Source organism: Polistes canadensis, unplaced genomic scaffold (assembly GCF_001313835.1).
Source record: "Polistes canadensis isolate GaletaPanama2010 unplaced genomic scaffold, ASM131383v1 scaffold_96, whole genome shotgun sequence".
Taxonomy (NCBI): domain Eukaryota; kingdom Metazoa; phylum Arthropoda; class Insecta; order Hymenoptera; family Vespidae; genus Polistes; species Polistes canadensis.
Window position 1 is genome coordinate 390,878 of NW_014569643.1, and position 20,825 is coordinate 411,702.

General features: G+C 33.2%; 2 protein-coding genes across 2 annotated transcripts; both read right to left on the bottom strand.

Moving 5' to 3' along the window:
* Window positions 1-692: 692 nt before the first annotated feature.
* LOC106787236 lies at window positions 693-11,969 on the bottom strand. Its single transcript, XM_014749433.1, has 6 exons — window positions 11,952-11,969; window positions 9,030-9,079; window positions 7,795-7,840; window positions 3,712-3,902; window positions 1,827-1,943; window positions 693-858 (listed from the first exon to the last, which is right to left on the bottom strand). Exons 1-6 carry the CDS (start codon window positions 11,967-11,969, stop codon window positions 693-695), a joined length of 588 nt encoding a protein of 195 aa, XP_014604919.1.
* Window positions 11,970-13,981: 2,012 nt separating this feature from the next.
* On the bottom strand, window positions 13,982-19,456 carry LOC106787237. The gene is made up of 3 exons (XM_014749434.1): window positions 19,244-19,456; window positions 15,751-16,046; window positions 13,982-14,141 (listed from the first exon to the last, which is right to left on the bottom strand). Exons 1-3 carry the CDS (start codon window positions 19,454-19,456, stop codon window positions 13,982-13,984), a joined length of 669 nt encoding a protein of 222 aa, XP_014604920.1.
* Window positions 19,457-20,825: the final 1,369 nt, after the last annotated feature.

Sequence of the window (20,825 nt, forward strand, 5' to 3'; positions counted from 1 at the left end):
CAAGGAAACATTGGGACCTTAAGAAATTTCTTACTCACGACGATAAAAGCATTCTGGCACGAAAGGTTGCCCTGGTTGCAGCGGAATACCGCAATTGCGATCATTAAGATTTCGAGTAGGTCCATGCCAAGTTTACTTCGCGATAAAACGATCATTGTGCAGTGCATAAAAAGTAATCCGTGGAAAGAGAGAGAGAGAGAGAGAGAGAGTGATAAAGAGGAACTTATTTTCTGGCACTAGTCGCATTAGGCTTCGCAAAAGCACTAAAAATAAACCTCCCGGTTTATCCGCATATTGATTTCATAATATATACTTATTATTATTATTATTACAATTTTATTTAGAATAAAATTCTATATTTTTGAAAAACTATGAACTTTTCTAAATCGTACTATTGCAATAAAACTAATTAAGCACTAACTAAAGAAAAGAAAAAAAGGAATAAAAAATATGAAATAATTAGACTATAGATTAATCGTTTTGGAATAACGCGAGAGGTATAAGAGCAATTTCGAATTTATCCAGGTGAATGGTAGGGGTTCGTTGATATAGCTATTTCTGTTGGTTACGTACATGAGTGTGTTTTGAAGAGTGGACTAATCGAGACTTGAGATCGATCTTAAACAGACGGCTAGAAGAAAGCACGTGCTGTTTCGCGACCTTCCATTCCCCAAACCCTTTTCCTCGTTTCCCTAAGGAAATAAGATCTCGGTGAATGATTTCAGAGGTGATTCGATGCAATCGGGATACGTTAACGTGCAGTCAACGCCAGATTTCCCCAATCTTTCAGCATCCCTGTACAACTCCTCAACGTTCCGATGAGTGGAATTAATCGAGGTTGCCAAGTCTTCCGACGGCCTGCCGACAAAAATCGAAATTCGATCGTTTCCCCATTCCTTGCTGAAACCAACCATTTCTCTTCTCTTCTCTTCTCTTCTCTTCTCTTCTCTTAATTAACATTACAAATTTATCACTAACGATCAAATGTTTCCAATGCCTTGCGTTCCAATTTTTTTACTCTAAAATTTCATGTCACAAAAGTCTTCACAATTTTCTTTACATTTTTTCATCATTTATTTATCGATGAAAATTTGGAACCATAGTATTTTAATATTCAAAATTAAATGAAATAACAAATTCAATGTCGTTGGCGAAGAAAATAAATGAAAGAAAATAGAATACCTAAAATAAAAAAAATAGACAACAAAAAAAGGGAAAAGTAAGAGACGAGTGATAATAAAAATGTTAGTAACAAAATGGGGCTCCGGTCTCTTAGGAAAATAAATTAATTTCATACATCCTCGCGATATTATCGTTCTAGAGTTCGTGCGTGAGATATAAAAAGAAAAAGGGGAATGAGCTTCTTTCCGGTTGGTGTAAGATATTTCGAAAAATAACCGTGAAAGAGGAGAGTACTGAAACGACTGTGAAACGTGATGAGAATGAAACAAGAATGTCGTTTCGATATCACGAGAAGCCAAGAGGAAGAAGAAAAAGATAATAAAAGGGATGGAAAGAGAAAAGATAAGAAAAGAAATGGAAGGGTACAAAAAATTAAAAAAAAAGAAGAAGAAAGAGTTCGTCATTGGTATCTGAAAATGAAATAGAAAAGGATAGAAAAGTCGTGAGTTTTTCGCGACAAATTAATTAAGACTTTTTCTCCTGATTTTTTTTTTTATCGGCTAGAAAAGCAGGAGAATAAGATCGCTAACGATTTTACAAATAAACTCGAACCTCAATCTATCGATACTTTCCTTTCATTTATCATTCTTTCTTTTAAATCGATAAATATTAGAAAAAGAGAAGATGAAAATAATGAGACTTACGTTAATATGAAATGTATCGCTTCGACGATTATATCGTCATCCTTCCTGAGAAGCGGAACTTCAGCGAGTTCGCAAATACTCCTTAAAAGGCATTCTCTTCCATTTCCCCAACCGTATCTGCGAACATTCGCATTGATAATATTTATCTACGTTAATAATAATAATAATAATAATAATATTAATCCATTAGGTATAAAATATCAGACTTTGAACTATAATCGAAGTAATCGAACGTTTAATACTTAATTACGTAATAATAATATATTACTTAATTATTACTTAATAAATAATAATGATATTATTATTATTAGACTATTAAATATGAAATGTCAGATTTCGAATAGCAAATAATCGAAGTTATTGGACATTTAATATTTAATTTCATAATAATAATAATCATAATGATATAATTATAATAATAATAGTCGAATGAGAAAAACAAAGAAAAGAACATTAAGATATTTTTTACTTTGTTTGAAAGTTCCCCTTTAGGAAAACTAAAGAATTATAAATAAACGTTGGAATATATATATAAGTTGAAAACGGTGGTGGTGGAAGTTCTCGTTGACGCGGATTAAACGAGCTCGAGGAATTATTCCAACGAAGAGGCACTCTCCCGGTAAGCTTTATCCTAGCTAATATTTTAGCCCGGCCACGACGTTGTCGTTGACCGAGCTTGATTCTCCTTCGTTAACAAACTGTAAACTGCTGAACGTAGTAACCTTACCCCTTGGTGTCTTTCGCGAACATATTTCTTTCGAAGAAAATACAATTTTTTTCAATATTTTTTCTTTTCATCCCAACTCACTTAATCTCGATTCAATTTTACGCGATATCGTCGTCGAGTTATGCTATAAATTATACCACTCTCGGTATTAAATGTCTATCACATTTTTGTTTATCTTGCCTATAATTTTTATCCAAGTCGCATAATTAGATTATTATAATATTATTTTTATTTCTCGAAGATGGTTCTGCAAAATCAGGAAGAAAAATAATTCGATAAACCGTTTTGCGCTACGAATGTACCATGATGATAGAATACCGAACATTTCTGACACTTTCTTAACTCTCAAAGCTTTATCATGGAAAAGAAACGTCTTCGTCGTTGTCGTTGTCGTCTATGATGGCCGTTGTTACCTGCATATCCTAGACGCCATACTTGAATCTCCTCTTCCTGCTAACGTAATTGCCTTATGTCCCAATTAATTTACCTTTAGAATTCTCTCCTCCTTACCTTGCTTCTCTAACTCCTTTGATCCTTCCAAGAGCCGATACTTGCTAGCAAAACTAGCTTCGTCAGAACATCGAAAGCAAACCGAACCATCTTGTCTGCTTTCCTTTCTATCCTAAACTTAACCTCCAAATATATATATTTTAGATTTACGATACGCCTTGATTTTTCTTTACATTATTATCAAAATAATAATTCGAATGATTTATTAATTTACCAACCAACGAAAACGAACTAACGCGTTCTTCAGAAAATCTAGATATCTATTTTCATTTGATACGTTGAAATAGTCAATCAATCAAAAATAGAATCTCAATAAACGTTGATGTGGTAACATGGTCGATGCCAAAGTTAAGTTAATTAGAAATTTATTCGTTCACTTTAGCTATGTTTACTGATTCATTGGACAATTTCGAACGGTAATTAGCGCTGCGTTTGTTCTTCCGCTTCCGAAATCCAAATCCACCTTTCCCTGTCCCTCTTTTTCGTCTCTGTGCTTTGCATTTTGTTTATACTAATTGATCTATCGCTAATCCTACGTTAAATGGAAGAAGAAGAAAAAAAGGAACAAAGTTTCGGAAAGAAACATTAAATTGTCATCTTTTTCAATAAAATGTACAAATAAAAAGTATGGTATAAATTGAAACTTACTCTTCTAAAAAATGTTCAATCCTCGTGTAGGTATCACGAAGATCGAGATCTCTAATGTGTCTTGAAAGGACGATCGTTGATTCAAAATCTGACACGTTGGATGGTAAATAATAGTTGTATTGAAATCCGGAAGAAAATACGATGCTTCCTCTTTTATTCGATCTCACAGGTATCGATGCACCTAACGTGATCTACACAAAGAAAGAACAAAATAAACAAACAATAAATATTAATTCAATCAAAAATTATATTACTTTTATACACACATAGTATTTCGTAATCGTGTATTGTGAAAATGTTAACAATATTGTTATGTTTATTTATAAGTATATAAAAAATATATGCGTGTGTAAATTTGTTGGATATGCATATACTCGAACGAATAAAAATCAAACTTCAAAAGTGACTCCCTGTCTTTCTCCTCTAACTTTACTTTTCGCAAAATTCGATGAAAACTTGAAAATTGAAACGTCAATTTTTCACTGAACAATCTTTAACTTAGAAAATTGAATTTAAGACTTTTCGTAGAGAACCCAAGACACAATTCGCAATAACTGTCTCGCGAATATTTGCGAGCATCTGTGCGAAAAAAGATCTTTTTCTCGCTTTCCTTTCGTATTTCGTATTTTGGAAAAAAAAAACAACAACAAACGAGAAGGAAAAATATCAAAAATAAATTGTTCTTTTAACGTTCGAGCATCAATTTTACTCGTATATTCATTTGGAAGCTTTCTTCTTATTTTTATTCTTTTTTCTTTCCTTTCTTCATTTCTCAATCTTACGTTTTTCTTACTCTTATTCGATAATAAAAACGTTAAATAATAATTTATAAATCTACCCGAGAAATATAAAAATGGTTCAACGAAAAAGTTCAAACTTTTTCAAGAATTTGCAATATTCGTTGAAAAATTAAAGAAAAGGAAGTGGAAGAGAGATCGAAGTAGTAGAAATGGTAAAGTTCGACTTCCGAAACTAAAATCGTTCTTTTCAAATTCCCTGGGCTTCTCTCTCTCTCTCTCTCTCTCTCTCTCTCTCTCTGTCTCTCTGTTTTTGTCTTTGTCTTTGTCTTTTATCCTCCAGTGACTCAGAAATCGAGTAATCGTGTGAACGGGATTTAATGTGCTTCATATCCACCAACTACAAGAGAATGCGCTTTGTTTTAATTCAATTCAACCTATCTCTTTTTCTCTTGTTCTCACCTCTTTCTGGTTTTACATTTCTCTCATTCTCTCGAAAAATTGACTTCATAATAAACGCAATAGAAGAAAAGTACAGGCAAACGAAGGCTTCGTGTTCGTTCAATCATTCGACATTATTCGAAACAAAATTCTGATATATCTCGAAAAAAAGAAATACGTTTATTTTCATTGGATATCAAAACGCACGCCTCATTGTAAGAGGGAAAAAGAGAGAGATAGACAGAGATAATGTTTGGCAGAAAAAAAAACTGGGACACCTTGTATATTTTCTAAGTAATAATAATAATTAAAAAAATATAGAAATGTTTTCTAATGACGCGTTGTTACTCGTGTACGATGTAAACTCTTGAAGGAAGTTGATTGATCGTTGAAAAGAAATCAAAGAAAGTTTCACGAAATAATGAAAATACGTGTGGTAAGGGTGTTTTAACGAGTACGCGCGTCTTTCTCAATTGAAAATGATGAGAAAAATCATCTTGTTAAGCCTGGCAGGTTATTTTATTCTCTACTTGCGGTAAAACGAAGGGGTGGTTGACCCTTCGGCATCGTCATATTTCTATCTCTTTATCTCTTTCTCTCTCACCTTTAGCAACGTAGAACAAACGATCCGAAGCCCGTGTAAAGAGGTCGGTGTAATCATTCGTGCAACTCCCCTGCGAGAGAGTAAAGTCTTTACTAATTAAAAACTCCACGGAGGCATTTGTAAAGAAACGGGTAAAAAAAGGAAAAAAAAAAAAAAGGAAAAAAAAGGAAGAGAGAGAGAGAGAAGAAAAAAGGAAAAAGAAGGAAGGAAACCATTTCCTTAAAAACGCTCCGTTTTATTCAGTCGATATCGTTCTTAATTATGGTGACAGGAGGAACAGAGATGAAAAGGAAGAAGGAATAGGGGTAGAAAAGAGAAGAATACAAAATAAAAAAAGAAAAAGAAAATGAGGAAGATGAGATAGTGAGAAAGGGGGTCGAGGAGGTAGAACGGGGGAAAAGGAGAATGATACTTTCTCGTGATTCGCTGAGCACCGAATCTCAGTTTATACTTTCGAAGTTCCCTCGTTCGAGAAAGTTCTTGAAAAACGTTGTCTTTCTTACAAAATGGTATATAGGTACCTACTACCTTCTTGTTTCTTTTTCTCCTTTTTTTCATTGACCGGTATCTTTATCACTTTACTATTATGTCCGTATATCCACCATCAATTACGTTTCACATGAAAACACGGACATGTCTTCTCGAATTAGTCCTCGCTTCTCGTTTCGTTTGATTTAGTTTTATTTAGTTTGGTTTGGTTTGGTTTTATTTAGTTTCGCTCTTCGAACGAATTTGAACGGTAAGAAAAAAAAACATCGTAACAGATTCGTACAAATTAAGTCTATTAATTAATTAGGTAAAAAACTTTTTTTTTTATTTGAAAGATTCACCTTTATTATTGCAAATAGTCCCTCGGAAAAGCGCGATACACCAGGGAACAATTTTTCCTATTGCACGATTTATCTTCCGACCGATGGTACAATGGTCCCTTTTATCCCTTTACTTGAGGCAACCACTCTTACGATTCTTCGTATTCGACACCCCTAACCCACAGAATAGAAAGAGAATGAGTTCTCTTTCTATCTATTTTAAAGTTCTTTAACCTTAGTAATTCATGCAGGAACGTGGAAATTGGGTTACGAGGCCTTTTTCTTTTCTTTCTTTTTCTTTTTTTCATTTCTCTTTAATAATATCTGATTTGATAAATTTCATTTCAAATTTTATACTTTTGTTTTTTCCATATTTTATTTGGAAATATTTTTGTATATTCTACACATCACCCACAACTCCTATGCATTAAATAATCAAATACGGGTTGTGTGATTTCGAAGTAAAAACTAATAGAAATAATAGGAAATTTCATACATTCTATATATATTCAGTTCTTCTGTTTAATCTTGATTTGCCACGGGAGCACAAATCGCAGTTTAATATTAACTTGTAGAAAATGTATACTAACAGTGAAAAGGTTGGTATGTTGCTAATACTTTGCGAATGTAAAAGGAATACACGTGAAGCAGCAAATCTGTATGCTGCAAAGTACCCAGAAAGGCACCTGTATAAAGCGAAAAAATTTCACAAAAAGGTCTGAAACAGACAGCACTGTGGTATTGTTTGTGTTTTGTTTAAATAACAATAAATTACACACATAAGTAAGTTGTTTGTGTCGCCTTTGTTCGCCGGCGACAAGTAAAATAATTTTTTGTTAAAATTATCATGTCTTTGCTTTCAAGATCATCCAAAGGTCATAGTATACTATATCGTTGAATTCGTATATATATGGGCTATAATACTGTAAAGTCAAAAATAATAAGTGCTATTTAAAAAACTAAAGATAGCCTTAAAAAACATTAAAAACAACATTTTTTGAACTTTCTTTTATCGCAATGTATAGTCAATCAAAAACAGATCAACTTTTGTTTAAAGTATTTTTTTGTCAGGTTATCGCAAGTACTTAAAAAATCGTGACTAGAGTTATATGGGACACCCTGTATAATGATCTAATATAAATCATATCTAAATATTAGGTTAGCAACTAAGTGATTATGGATTTGAAATAAGAAGGAAAATTCCAAATTATTGCTGAAAAATATAACTTTATTCAATTAGGGGTACTGTCCGTTTTTTTCGATGATCTTTTGTCATCGTTCAGGCAGAATCATAATTCCACGTTCATAAAATTTCTGATCTTTGCTATCAAAAAACGGAATTAAATGTGATTTGTCTATCGATAAAATCCGTGATCACTTAGTTGCCAATCCAATATATTCAATAAAGAATTGAACTAATTAACAACGTATTATTAAATAATCTATAAGTCTAATGAATGAATTGTCTATAAAATAATATGACAATATTTACCTGAAAAACGGAACCGGAGGGATAGAGAAGAATGGCTTTGGTCCACGAAGAAAATGAGAATAAGAAAAGTCCGTAGTGTATGAGAATGGTCGTTGGTAAAAATGATGTAAGTTGCATCGAGGAAACGATAACGATGGCTGGTGCCAGCACTAAAACTGTTTTCCACGATGCGTTATAATCTCGACGACTATCATTGCCATAGTCGTTGGTTCGTTCGGTCGGAGAATATCGGAAGCAATCGTGACTTCTTTCCTTTTCCCTCAGCCAGCCCTCAACCAGCACCACCACCTCTCCACCACTACCTCTCAGGACGAGTAATTGGAACTGAGCCGACATATTGGTCCACTGGTCAATGAACCGTGTACGGCCTCTTATTGCATTGGTCGAATTTTTTACGATTTCACGAATACACGATAATCATTGGTGCGGATATTTCTCGATAAGTCACAAGGAACTAACCAATATTTGCATTCCATTTAAATGATCTCATAAACTGTAAAGCCTCTTCCACTCTCTAAACAAAAAGAAGAAATGAACATTCCGTTGAAATTTACTTCCACCAGTGGTTATTTTTTTCCCCTTCAAATAATACTAGAGTTTGAAGTAAAACAAATGTTGAAACGGGTATGCGTCTGCTTCTCCGTATATTTGTTAAATGTTAAAGTAAACTATTTCGAACTGGTTCGATATTTTATTTACTTTTTCGATTATTACGTCTCGTGTCAGACTTATTGTGAATTTTTCATGTTAGTGATCGTAAAAGATGAACATGGTTTTTAAAATCAAATATATGATGCCGTTAATAAAATTAATCTAACACTAGCAATAAAGTATTCCGTCTGTAAAAAAGCACTTCGGCTAAGAGTATTCAGTCTTCGTAGGGTTAATAATTTAAATGTTTCATTGACTTTAAGATATGATACTTGTTTCTATTTTTTGTAGCGATATTATAATTTGTTTCAACAAATTTTGAATAACGAGAAGATAGTACATACTATATGTTACGAGCTTAAAAATTGCAAAAAAAAAGTATATTAGAACAGAAAGACAAAGAGAAACGGACAAAGTTGAAGTTTAGCAAGTTTTCTTTCGAGATACGAGTATCGAGATAGACCGTAAAGATGTCCGATTGTCGTTCTCTTGGAAATCTCTTAGAACGAGAAAAAGGAACTTTTCTAACAGCACGTTCCTCGGTATTACATGTAACAATAGCTCTCGAAGTACTTACATACACACATACATAACTGCATACTACTCTTACAATGTACGCGTATAAACGAAAGAGCTTAAAATTGTTAAGTAAAGAATAAAAAACTTCTTTCGAGCTTATTTACGACTATGGGAAAGAAAGCACCAAGACAATAACTTCATATCGAACAAGAAAGAAACTTCAAATTTGTCCTAAGAACGGAACCTTGATTATTGCTTTTTCCCTCCCCTATCTCCCATTTTAACGTGAAATCGGTCGAAAAAGTATTACACTTCTCTTATAAAAACTAAACACGTTTTATAGATTTTTGTTTAACTTTGAATTACCGAAATTGCATTTAAAACAAAAGTAATAGTATTGTTGTAACAATATTGTCGTTGTTTAAATTATCAAGTAGAATAAATTTGAGATATTTTCTTATTCCTATTTTCCAGCAGACCTTTGATAAAAGTATCCCAACTACGGTGACCTTTTTTTGAACACAAAAAATAACGGTACAATAAACCAACACACACACACACACACACACACATAGGGAAAACACACCGAGTCGCATTTAAAATTCCAAGATAACTTGTTACTTTCGAGAGTCAACCTAGCCGCGTTAGTTAGTGACACATTTTGCATTTTCTTCTTTTTTGTTTTTTCTTTTTCTTCTTTTTATTAAATAAAAGAAAGAAACATTCTCATTATACGAGTTTTTCGCTCGTTAATTGAAACGAAATTAATAACATTGTTGTTATTTTCTCGTTACTAGGTGTACATGCGCGAATAATTAAAAAGATTTTTTTTTATAAATTCGTTACAGGTCGAATCAAATTTAAAGAGATAAAAAAGAAGGTAAAAAAAAAAAATGGATAGACAAGCAATTGTGTATGATAAGTTTAACTGAAAGATGGTGGTTGTGCCTAATCCGTGATCTCGATGAGATTTTAATTCAACTTCGGTCGTTAATCTCTCTCGGACGAAAACGGAATTAATTAAAGGTGCTTAAACGACCGGCTGGGACGGGGCAATTATTGGATTTACAACGCTATCGCTATCGTTCAGAAGATATAGGAGGAAGAGAAGGAACCCGAAGAAGAGGAAGGTGGGTTCGGAAAGGTAATAGGGAAAGGTTTAAACCAATACATCCATGAATCCAATATACAAACTTATCCCCACTCCTCGATAATTCCATGTTGTTCGGGATCACCTATATGATATAATACACGTAAACCTAATCCCTCCCTCTCCCTTTCCACCATGCAATATTTTCTTCATCTCTCTCATTCCTTCGATCGACAATCTCTGGAAAAGGCAGAAGAGACATTCTAAGTGCTTGGTAAGAAGGAAAAGCTATCACCTCCCAACCCCCAGTACCACCATTCCCATCATCACCTCTACCTCTGGCCCCCTTTTTACTCACTCAGTTCGACTTTCTTCTCTCATTTCTCTTGTTCCTTAGACGTTTATAGCATTCTTTAAATCTACGATTACCTTTGCTTCTTTGCACGAGTTCTTATTTATTCGATCGGCAGAAGACTTACGTTGCTTCTTTTTATCTCGTTAAAGCTCTCGATAACTATGCTACGAGAGTATAAGGTGCTATGAAAAGAAAATAAGGGGCAAAAGTATAAGTAAGTAGGTACTTACTTACTTATATCTCTAAAGAAAAAGAAAGAAAGAGAGAGAGAGAGAGAGAGAGAGAAAGTGTTTTTAAGAAAGAAGAAAAAGTACAATTTTTTTTCCCCTTCAAATGCGAATGAAATTTGCACATTCTTTTTGTCATTCGATTATAGTATTAGATTTTTGTAAAAAAGGAAAAAATCAAAAATCAGATTTTCTCTGTAAAGACGAACAATAAGAATTTGTCGAAAATAAGTATGAATAAAATTATGTTAATAGAGATTTTCTATGCGTTATCACGAAAATTTTCAATTCGATGAATCCTTTAAAAAGAGGCTTAACCATGAATAAAGAGAGTGAAAGAGAAAGAGAGAGAGAGAGAGAGATAATACACGCGAGTACCGATAGAGAATGATTTTCAATGAATATTCATACTCATATTTTATCAGACGTTTAACTGTGACTCCTTCGACGGTTCGTCACATTTCTTTTTTCTCGTTTTTTCTTTGCCTCCTCACTCCTTCTTTTCTTTTTTAAATAATTAACGGAACGATCATGAGAGTTAGACTTTTATCCTCGCGTTAACACGCTGCACGTTTTCTCATCTCTCTTTCTTTCTTTCCTTCTTTTCTCAAGCTTTTAAGCACGCCACGTACTTGGCTCTACCGCACGATAATGGGCTACGCTTTTTAAAGTACTATAATACACTACCATTATCGTTTTGCAACCAGTTTCTATCGTCCACTAGTGCAAATTCTTACCTAGTAGTTTTACGTCCTGCTACATGTACATATATATATATATATATATATATGTTATCGTTAAAATGTATAATCCAGTTAATTCATGAAAAACCTATGTCTTACACGAAATAATTAGGCGTTTTGAAAAAAAAACATGTATATGAACAAAATCGTTAATCATAGATTTAAACTAAATGTTTTGAAATAGCTAGATAAAATATAAATTATCGATGAGGCAAGTAATTAAAGTATGAAATTACAATCGAATTTGCCTTAGAGGTTTGCTTTTTTTTTCTACAACAATACTCGCAATTATTTGTTCTTATCTCTTCCTGTACTTTGACAAATTTATGTTATCGGATCAAATTTCAATTTTATACTTTAACAATTCACCTATCGCGAATTTTTATATTACTGTATTATTACTATATAAATCAAATAATAAAGAAAGAAATTTTAAACTTTTTCGAGAGATTCGGAAAGAAAAAGAGAGAGAGAGAGAGAGAGAGAGAGAGAAAAGAAGAAGAAAAGAAGAAAAGAAGAGAAAGAAACCTCTCGATTTGGATGAAACGTTCCAATTGGTAAAAACAACGAACCTTAGACTCTTCTTGCATTTCTTTTCCTTCAATTAAGAGATAAAGATTCATTTTCATTTATCTGACCTATGAATACCGGAGCTAACGCGATATCCTGCTTAAACGAACTTTATTTTAACCATCTATCTTTATCATCGAGAAAACTAATTATCCCTTTTTAAAAGAATCTCTTTCTCTGCCAGACTGTTAGTCCGAAACCTTTTTCATAGGTAAATACACTTCTTTAAGAAAATAAGCATATAATGCTGCGTTAGATTTATGCATTAAAAACAAAATTTTATTTGTAAATGTCTTAATGAAAGCTCATACGTTCGATAAATTGTCTCGTAATCCGTGCAATCGTAATATTGATCGAAATTTATCGAAAATCGAATACATTTAGAGAAATAGAGTAACGTGTTCAATTCGGTTTGCCGGTGCTATCGATTTATTGATGATGACTATAAGAGGAGAAGGAGGAAGAGAAGAAGGGGGTAGGAAAATGGGAATACAAAAGTAGAAATAAGCGGAAAATCTCTCCCCATTCATCTATCTATCTATCCATCTATCTATCTATCTGTAGGATATCCAAGTATTCATATATATATTTTTCTACATTTTTCTGTATTTTTCTATATTTATCTGTCTATCTATCTACTTATATATACTTTTATCATTTATTATTAATATGGATAAATTAAAAAGAAGAAACTTTAAATAATATGTACAATAAATCAAATTAATAAAATTTTCTTTCGATATTTTTTAATCTCCCATTGGCGAATAAAATAAGTCAGGAAAAAATTTTGAAAGAAAGATTCGCGAATTCCATGAAGATAAAATCGCAAAGAACAAAAAAAAACTCGAAGAAAAGGATTGGTCGAACGAGCGGCAGAAACGCCAGAGATTCTTTAATACCCTAGAATTCTGACATTCCTTGTTTTAAGTGAGTGTGAAAGAGAGAGAGAGAGAGAGAGAAATATATGTCAATATATATAGAAAGAGAGGAGGGATGATTTTCGATCGTACTTTTAGGCAAATGAATGTCAGAAAAAGTGTAAGGAAGAAAAGGAATATGAAGAACAGAAAATAGGAGAAGTTTGAAAAGGTGGCTGGGTGCCTTTGCTCGCCCACTTGCCTGCCCACTTGCCAACCCACTTGCTCACTCGATTTTCTAGTGACGTTGCAGAAGGATCGTAAAAGTGCGCATATTGATGAACGGAGAAAGGATAAGAGAAGACACTTTCGGTGTCAAAGCGAAAAAGGGAATTTGTCGAAGAAACGAGAAGAACAACAAATCGATCAAATATTTTTCGTAACGTAATCCGCCAAAACAAAGAGAAAACGATGATAAAAATGTATACGTTGTTGTTACATACATTATTATTATTATTATTATATTAATTATTATAACAATATACGTATATGCATAATAGATTTAATTTGCTATCTATCCGATTATGTTTTTCTTTCGCGCGTTCGCATGAGTTCATATAAAATGAAAGAAAATGACATATGTGTTGAAAACCCAACCACCCACCCATCTTAAACTATTTATTCCAGTTTCTAATCAAAACTTTGATATACCAACAATTGAATCTCGCGTTAAATACTTCATTTCCATTCTGACGCTCGCAAAAATTCACTGAACGACGCGAACTAAAGTAAACGAATCTCCCCTCCTTAAGAGGGTAGAATTCTCCTAAATCTCGGGGAATGTTTTAAAAGTTATAAACAACAGCACCCGAGCGAGTAATAACGTGGATGAACGAACCGTGCTTTCTTGAGCTCCCGCGTTCAGAACTTTTTCACGATGGGTGTCGCTTATCGAGCACTCCGACAATGAGATTACAAATCCTAACGCATATTAACTTCTCGAAAATCCGATATTCCGAATTTCAATAGTTTGTCTAACTAATCTAAACCTTTAATTTCATTGTAAAAACCGAAATAAAATATATCGTATTTGTCAATTTTCATTGAAAATCGATTGAAATGTATATTAAATAAAAACTATTAGATCGGGGAAAAAAAGTAAAGGGTTTAAAGATTCAGACACGTAGGACCGTTGAAAATATGTCTAGCACACTCCTGCGGCATTCCGGATAAAGGGCGTGGCAGTTTTCAGCCGCTACCTGCTTGCCCAGCTGCTCGGCTGCCCTGTACTCTCGATCCCCGTACTCATCGTACTCTTCCTCGGTACTCGACGGCCTGCAAAATCCAGAAAAATTCTTCACCGTCCAACAACGACGTTCTTTCTTTGAAAACATTATGAAAGCCAACGCATGTCACAACCACCACTACTACCATTACCACTACTATTACTATACTACTATTACTAGTATTACTACCACCATTACATGTCCCATACTCCCCCATCTACGGACAAAAGGAGGAAAGCAAAAGGATAGGATGGACGTCGTTCTCTTTTTTCGATTCATTTCCACCTCGCTCTTCTCCTCCTACTCCTCTTTTCCTATTCCCTCTTCCTTTTTTCCCCCTTTTCTCTCGAATTCCTCTTTTTGTCTCCCTTTCATTCCACACTCAGGGAGTTTTCTTGAATTTTCGAAAATCTGTAGCACGGCTAGACTGCTCGATCGATAAGTAAGGTCGCTGCTTTCCCGAGCTTAATATATATATATATATATATCTTAAAACTATACGCCCACGTTAACGTTTCATCTTTCTTCGACAATGTCTTTTCTTTTTTTTATTTCTTTATTTTTTCCTTTCGTTAATCAAAAATTTAAACTATTTTTTTATATCAATCCGAAATCAATCATAATTCAATTTTCCTACAAAATTACTATTACTTTTTATATTTGGGGACTTATTTTTAATATAATAATTATAATAATAAGGTCTTTATGCACAATCACGAATAGGACTAGGTTTGAAATTTTGTAACAATAGCTTCGAGCTATCTTATTCATTCATTCTTTCCTCCTTTCCATTCACACACACACAATCATCCAATATTGTTATTTTAATATTATATATTTTGTATACCTATCTCATATCCATGCGTTATTCTTTTGACGATGATAATATATATATATACATGCATATATCTAAGTATTTAATAAATGAAAATTTATGTAGAAGCTCTGTGAGTGCGTTAAATTTACTCTGATAATAATGATAAAATAGTTTCTGCCATGGGCCGTACCAGAAATGTATTTAGGTAAATATATACATGTAGAATATAATGTTCGAATTTAAACTTTGTGTTCAGCGTATATAATACGTTCTTCGGATTGTCGATGCAATAATAAGATTATCCCAATCTTATCGCGAAAATTTGATTTTTGACCGTGCGGAGAAAACCGACCGAATACTACGATACTAAACGACGTAAATATGTAATACTTATATACATTTATATATATATATATGTACATTTACACGTATGTATAAATTTCACGAATTCATCGTGTATGCTAATGTTATTAACTTCTCCGGGCGGACCGTTGGCATTAGAGATTTTCTCAAGTATACTTCTAACATAATTGTACCGCAAAGGGATGATTTAGAAGTGGGACACTAGCTCGATGGTTAATGCTACGACAGTTTGCTAAACGAAACGAAACGAAATTGCACGGTCATTCTAATTGTACTATTTCTCTATTTTAATGTAAAAATAAATAAAATGTCCATTACTTTGCGCTAACCAACCGTGCGTTGTCTGTTTGTTCAATTATTCTTTGAATTAGTAAGAAAAGAAAAAAAAGAATAAAATTACTTTCCTCTACGTGATCGTAGAGAGGATAGAAATAAAATAATATAAATGAAAATAAAATGAATTTAATTGGTGACTTACTTAAAAAATATTTCCATCAATTGACCGAATAATCCGTGATGCGTGTCAAAAGGTACCCGCGAGGCTTCGCAAATTGCCCTCAACAAACAAGCTTTTCCACCGTAACCATAAATGGCCGCAACTTTTTGAAGAATTTTATAAATGCTCCATCTACTTCTGGTATTTCTGGTGTAGTAAACTCCAGGCTCGGTAAAGTCTGTACTATTTGTCGGTAATTTATAAATTATTTTGATAAAAACACCGACGATTACGCTCTCTCGATCCAATTGCAATGGTGTTCCAAGGCCAAAGATTAACTGTAAATAGAAGAGAATTATGAATCATACAAATGAGAAATATTTATTTAACATAATACAAATATTAAACAAATGACGAAAAATCTATGTGTGTGTGTGTGTGTGTGTGTACGTGTCGGCAATTCGAGGTAATATGCAATATAAGAATTTATTATTTCACCGACGAAAATAAAGTATCGGTGTATCGGAGTTTCGGTTGTATTTTCTCTGACCAATCCGGAGGAAAGCAACCACCGTCCAGATACTCCCTGAACGATCCAATGCGGAAATTCGCGGTTTTATCGGAAATTCATACACGGACGAAGGCACATACTATAGTAACAGAAACGAGCCTCCTACGGAAATTGGACGAACTACAAACGATCGTCTACAAAATCGTCGATGTTCGACGACGATTGTCACGGTCTATGCGTGTACTCGAAAGAAGATCGGAGTTATTATTTACGATTCGATTAGGATTCCCAAGGATTATATCGTGATCGTGATACTCTAATCTAACGATATCATTTTATTTTATATCTAACTTTTTTTTATCTATTAAATCCCTCCTATCTTGGATATATATACCTAAATACTTACAAAAACAAAAATATTATTATTAAAAAAAAAAGAGAATTTGCGTTATCTCGACGCGTGATAGAAATGAAACTCGTATTATTCTATGAAAAATAATAAATTAATTTATACATGTAGTGAGTGTCCCTTAAAATCGTATATTTTATTGTGTAATTATAATAATATATAATATATTATAGATAGATAAGATAATTAATAATTCTTTTATTAAATGTTGTTTATATGACCTTCCGAAAATTGCGCATGTGTATAACGGGAATGATATACCTAATAAATAGAATTTAAGATTATAACGTTCTGATTTTAGCAGTTTTTTTATTTTTATGTAATTATTTTAACGCTCTAACGCAGCGATGACTTCGAGGGTAAAATTTGTCTGTAATATAAGTAGAATACATTAGAGTATTAAAGTAATTGTTAATTAATCAAAGGAAATGTGTATTGTTGTTTAAAAGCACGTAATATAAGATCTACGTACCGTCCTCATCGAAATCCACCGTTAGACTGGCACGTTGTCCTCTATGAAAGTTCTTTTATTGAATGTTGTTTAAATGAGACTTTCCGTAAATGGAAATTCTATTTATTGTGCAGATTATTTTTGTTAAGCATATGTACCATATAAGGAAAGTCTCATGTAAACAACATTTAACAAAAGAACTTTAACAGAGGACAATGACTCAGTTTAACGATGGATTTCGAGGAGAACGATGCATAGGACGCATATTCCATGCTTTTTAACAACAGTACGCACTTTCTTCGATTGATTAATAATTATTTAAGGTATATCGAATACTTAGTATTGTTCTCTACTAATATTTTTAATTATTTAAACATTCTAACTTAATTATTATTCCTAGTTCGAAATTATTTTTGTATAATTCATCGTGCATTCTTCTAGTAAGAAAAATAAGAGTAATACATTTATAGCAAATAGAAACGATCGAAATATTTGTTGTCTATTTCTTTCTCTCCCTATTTCTTTCTTTTCTTAGTTTTCATTCGTCGTAGTTGTAGGTAGAAGAAATAGACTATATCGATTTTGCGTTGAAACGACCGACTAGACCAACGTAAAAACGCTTTTCACAAGTCTCGTGTACAAAAGCTTTCCGCGAATCTCGTTAAACTGTCCTAACCAGATACGAACATGATTCTCCCGTGAAAATTCCTACCGATTTTATCGAAAATTCATAGGAATGAAAGATAACATGCCTACCTAGTCTATTTCCAATACATTCTCATCAATAAGTATCATATGTTTAATATATTCACCTGTTATATAACACATTAACGAACATTCATTTTTTATTCTCTAAATCTTTTTAATCATACTTTATAATTGATAGAAAGAATTGAAATAAAAGAAAAACAATTATAATCGAAAATAATTCAAATGGTCCAAATTCGAATGAATTTGATAAATTTTGAACGTAGAGAACAAGGTGAGCATGTTTTGATCGAGTATGCAACGACAATTGCACAATTAAATGGATAATTAGACATTTACCGATAGTACTTGTTCCTTTATTGTTTACGAGCATTATCTCTTACTACCAAACTTCCTTGTCAACGCTTGATTACAGTTTCCCTATATCACACGGTATTGAATAGAATAGAATTAAACGATAAGCTTGGTGTAATCATCAATGTCTATCCTCTCTAATTGAACGATGTAATTATGCACGTGATTGGATTCCCGATAATTAGACGCAAATCGAACTTAGTCGTATTTCATTCGCAATCCTTTTCCGGTTTACATTTTGCGATACGATAAACCTTGTTTAAGAAAAAATCGCTATCTTTCGTAAAGAAACCTTAACAACAAATTCATTATCGTAACTAACAAGTTGCTCCGTGTAATTTTGTTACGTTTATTCGATTTTCTTATAACAGAATTGTTACGCAGAATAAATCGTTCGTATATTTGATTATTAAAATTCGTATTTGCCAATACGATGTGTGAATTTTTCACACATGTTAGATAATTACGATGCATATTAATAAAATTATGAATAATAACGATAATGCACAACATACGCAATTACGAAATGACATACTACGAGCTACTATAATACGAAAACGACGATAGAACTCGACGTTATTAGTGAGCACGTTTCTTGCGATGCTTTTAAGCTTCCTTAACTACCGTCAACGTCACCGTTAATGTTCCACGACTCTATTTTTAAGAGAGAAAGTCCACCACGGGACGCCTCGAAACAGGCTAATTACAGTTTCTCTTCTACGGTCTTACTTTTAAAAAGTGTCCCGAATATGCTTATGCATCGAATACCCGACGACAAGAAACTCGCTCGATTTTTATCACGAATTTTTGTATCCTTCGGTAAAAAAAAAAACAGAATCGGGGAAAAATTCGTATTTGCTTCTAAATTATTTTCTTCCTTCCTTTTTTTCCTTTTTTTCGTTTAATATATACGATAAATTAATGATTCTCACGTGAGATCGTATTTTCGTTCGATCATTTTCTAAATCTCGTTCTATTATCGAAAATAGCGATAGAAGAAAATGAAAAAGAGAGAGGGAGAGGGAGAGGGAGAGGGAGAGAGAGAGAGAGAGAGAGAAAGTATGAAAGGAAGCAAAGCTTCTTCGATGAAATGAGAACGTACCAGAAGGGTCGCGGGTATCGATGCATCAGGAAAAACCAGGGCTCTCCTTTCCCTCGATGAGATGGTCGTGTCGTTGACCCTAGCTGATGCTTTTGCTTCTGCTGGAGCTATTCGAAGACCGATCACGTCCTTCAAATCGTTGACTCGTTGATAGGAATTTTCAGATTGCAAAAGTAATAGTAAAAACAGCACGATCCTCTTCGTAGTTGTCATCCTAGACTTTAGGATCCGTTCTTCTTACCAATCTAGTTTTCTGATCGAATAATGATGAGTTTTATGAGAAATCAACTGACGAATTGGATAAGAAGAAGAAGAAGAAGAAAACGAGAAGGGGAAAAAAAGAAAGGTAGAGGAAAAGAAAACGAACAAAAGAAGCGGAAGAAGAAGAGCGTACTCGAACTGCTGATTCCTTTCAGACATCTGTTAAGTTCCCTCGCTGTCGGCCGCTGTTTACATCCTCTTACAAACCTCAATGATCAGTCAAAGAAACTCTACCCACCTTACCTAAACTACTTTGTCGAGTAAATTAAATGAAAACCTTCAGAAGTACGCTTATTTATTCACTTACATATTCCGCATACTTCGTTCGCGAGTCTAATTCCTCTTTTTTTTAAAAAAAAAAAAAGAAAGAAAAAGAATCTAAGATATCCAGTTTTAATCACGTGTGTTCGTTATTTTCTATCCTTCTTCATTCTTCAAGCTAAATCCACGAGATAATGTTAATTTTGTGAAACGTTCGTGCATCGTTGAACGCATTTACGAGATATTTTACTAAATGCAGTGATAATGATGTACTCGAGAATTAGGAGTTAAACAAATTGTTGTATTTTATTCAGGTTTAAACCTGATAATTGTACTAATACGGATTCGTTTAGTTCCTGGTTTCCTGTAGAGCTTCGTTTATTCGGCCAATTAGAACATCGTTCTATTCTCGTCGTCTTCTTCTTCTTCTTCTTCTTCTTCTTCTTCTTCATGTGTATTCTCTTATTTAATTTTATACTTTTTGTTGTTGATATATTTTAATGAACAATCGTGGTAAGAAAGATGAATAAAATTTTGCTGTAGCTACCGACTACTATCCATATAAAGCTTCCATCCACCCTTATACAAAATGGGTTACTTTTATGAGCTCGTTCGTGGATAGAAGAAGGAGAACTTGTAATTCAATTTAATGCTAGAATAAGGCGTCCTGTTACTTCACTGAAATTCCAGAATGTCTTCGAATTACGAAAACCGCTAGAACCACGCATTCGTTTACTACCTAGAAAATCTTCTTCGTTACGTTGAAAGATTGTTACGACATTTCTTTCCTCTATATAAATTCCTACGAAAACACTGAATTTTCTTATTACGAGGAATACGCGTAGGAAATGTTTTTCTTGATTAGAAATAACTTTAAAAGGACTTATAAATAAATCTTATTATTTTATGATTAGGTAGAAATAGTTTTGTTTTAAATCGTACCCCCAATAAAGAAGAATCCGAAATATCCGTGAAATTGTCAACTCGAGCATTTATAATAAACCCTTTGAACAAACTGCTCGTTCAAATAACGTACGTTCGACGACTGTAAAAGTTGAAG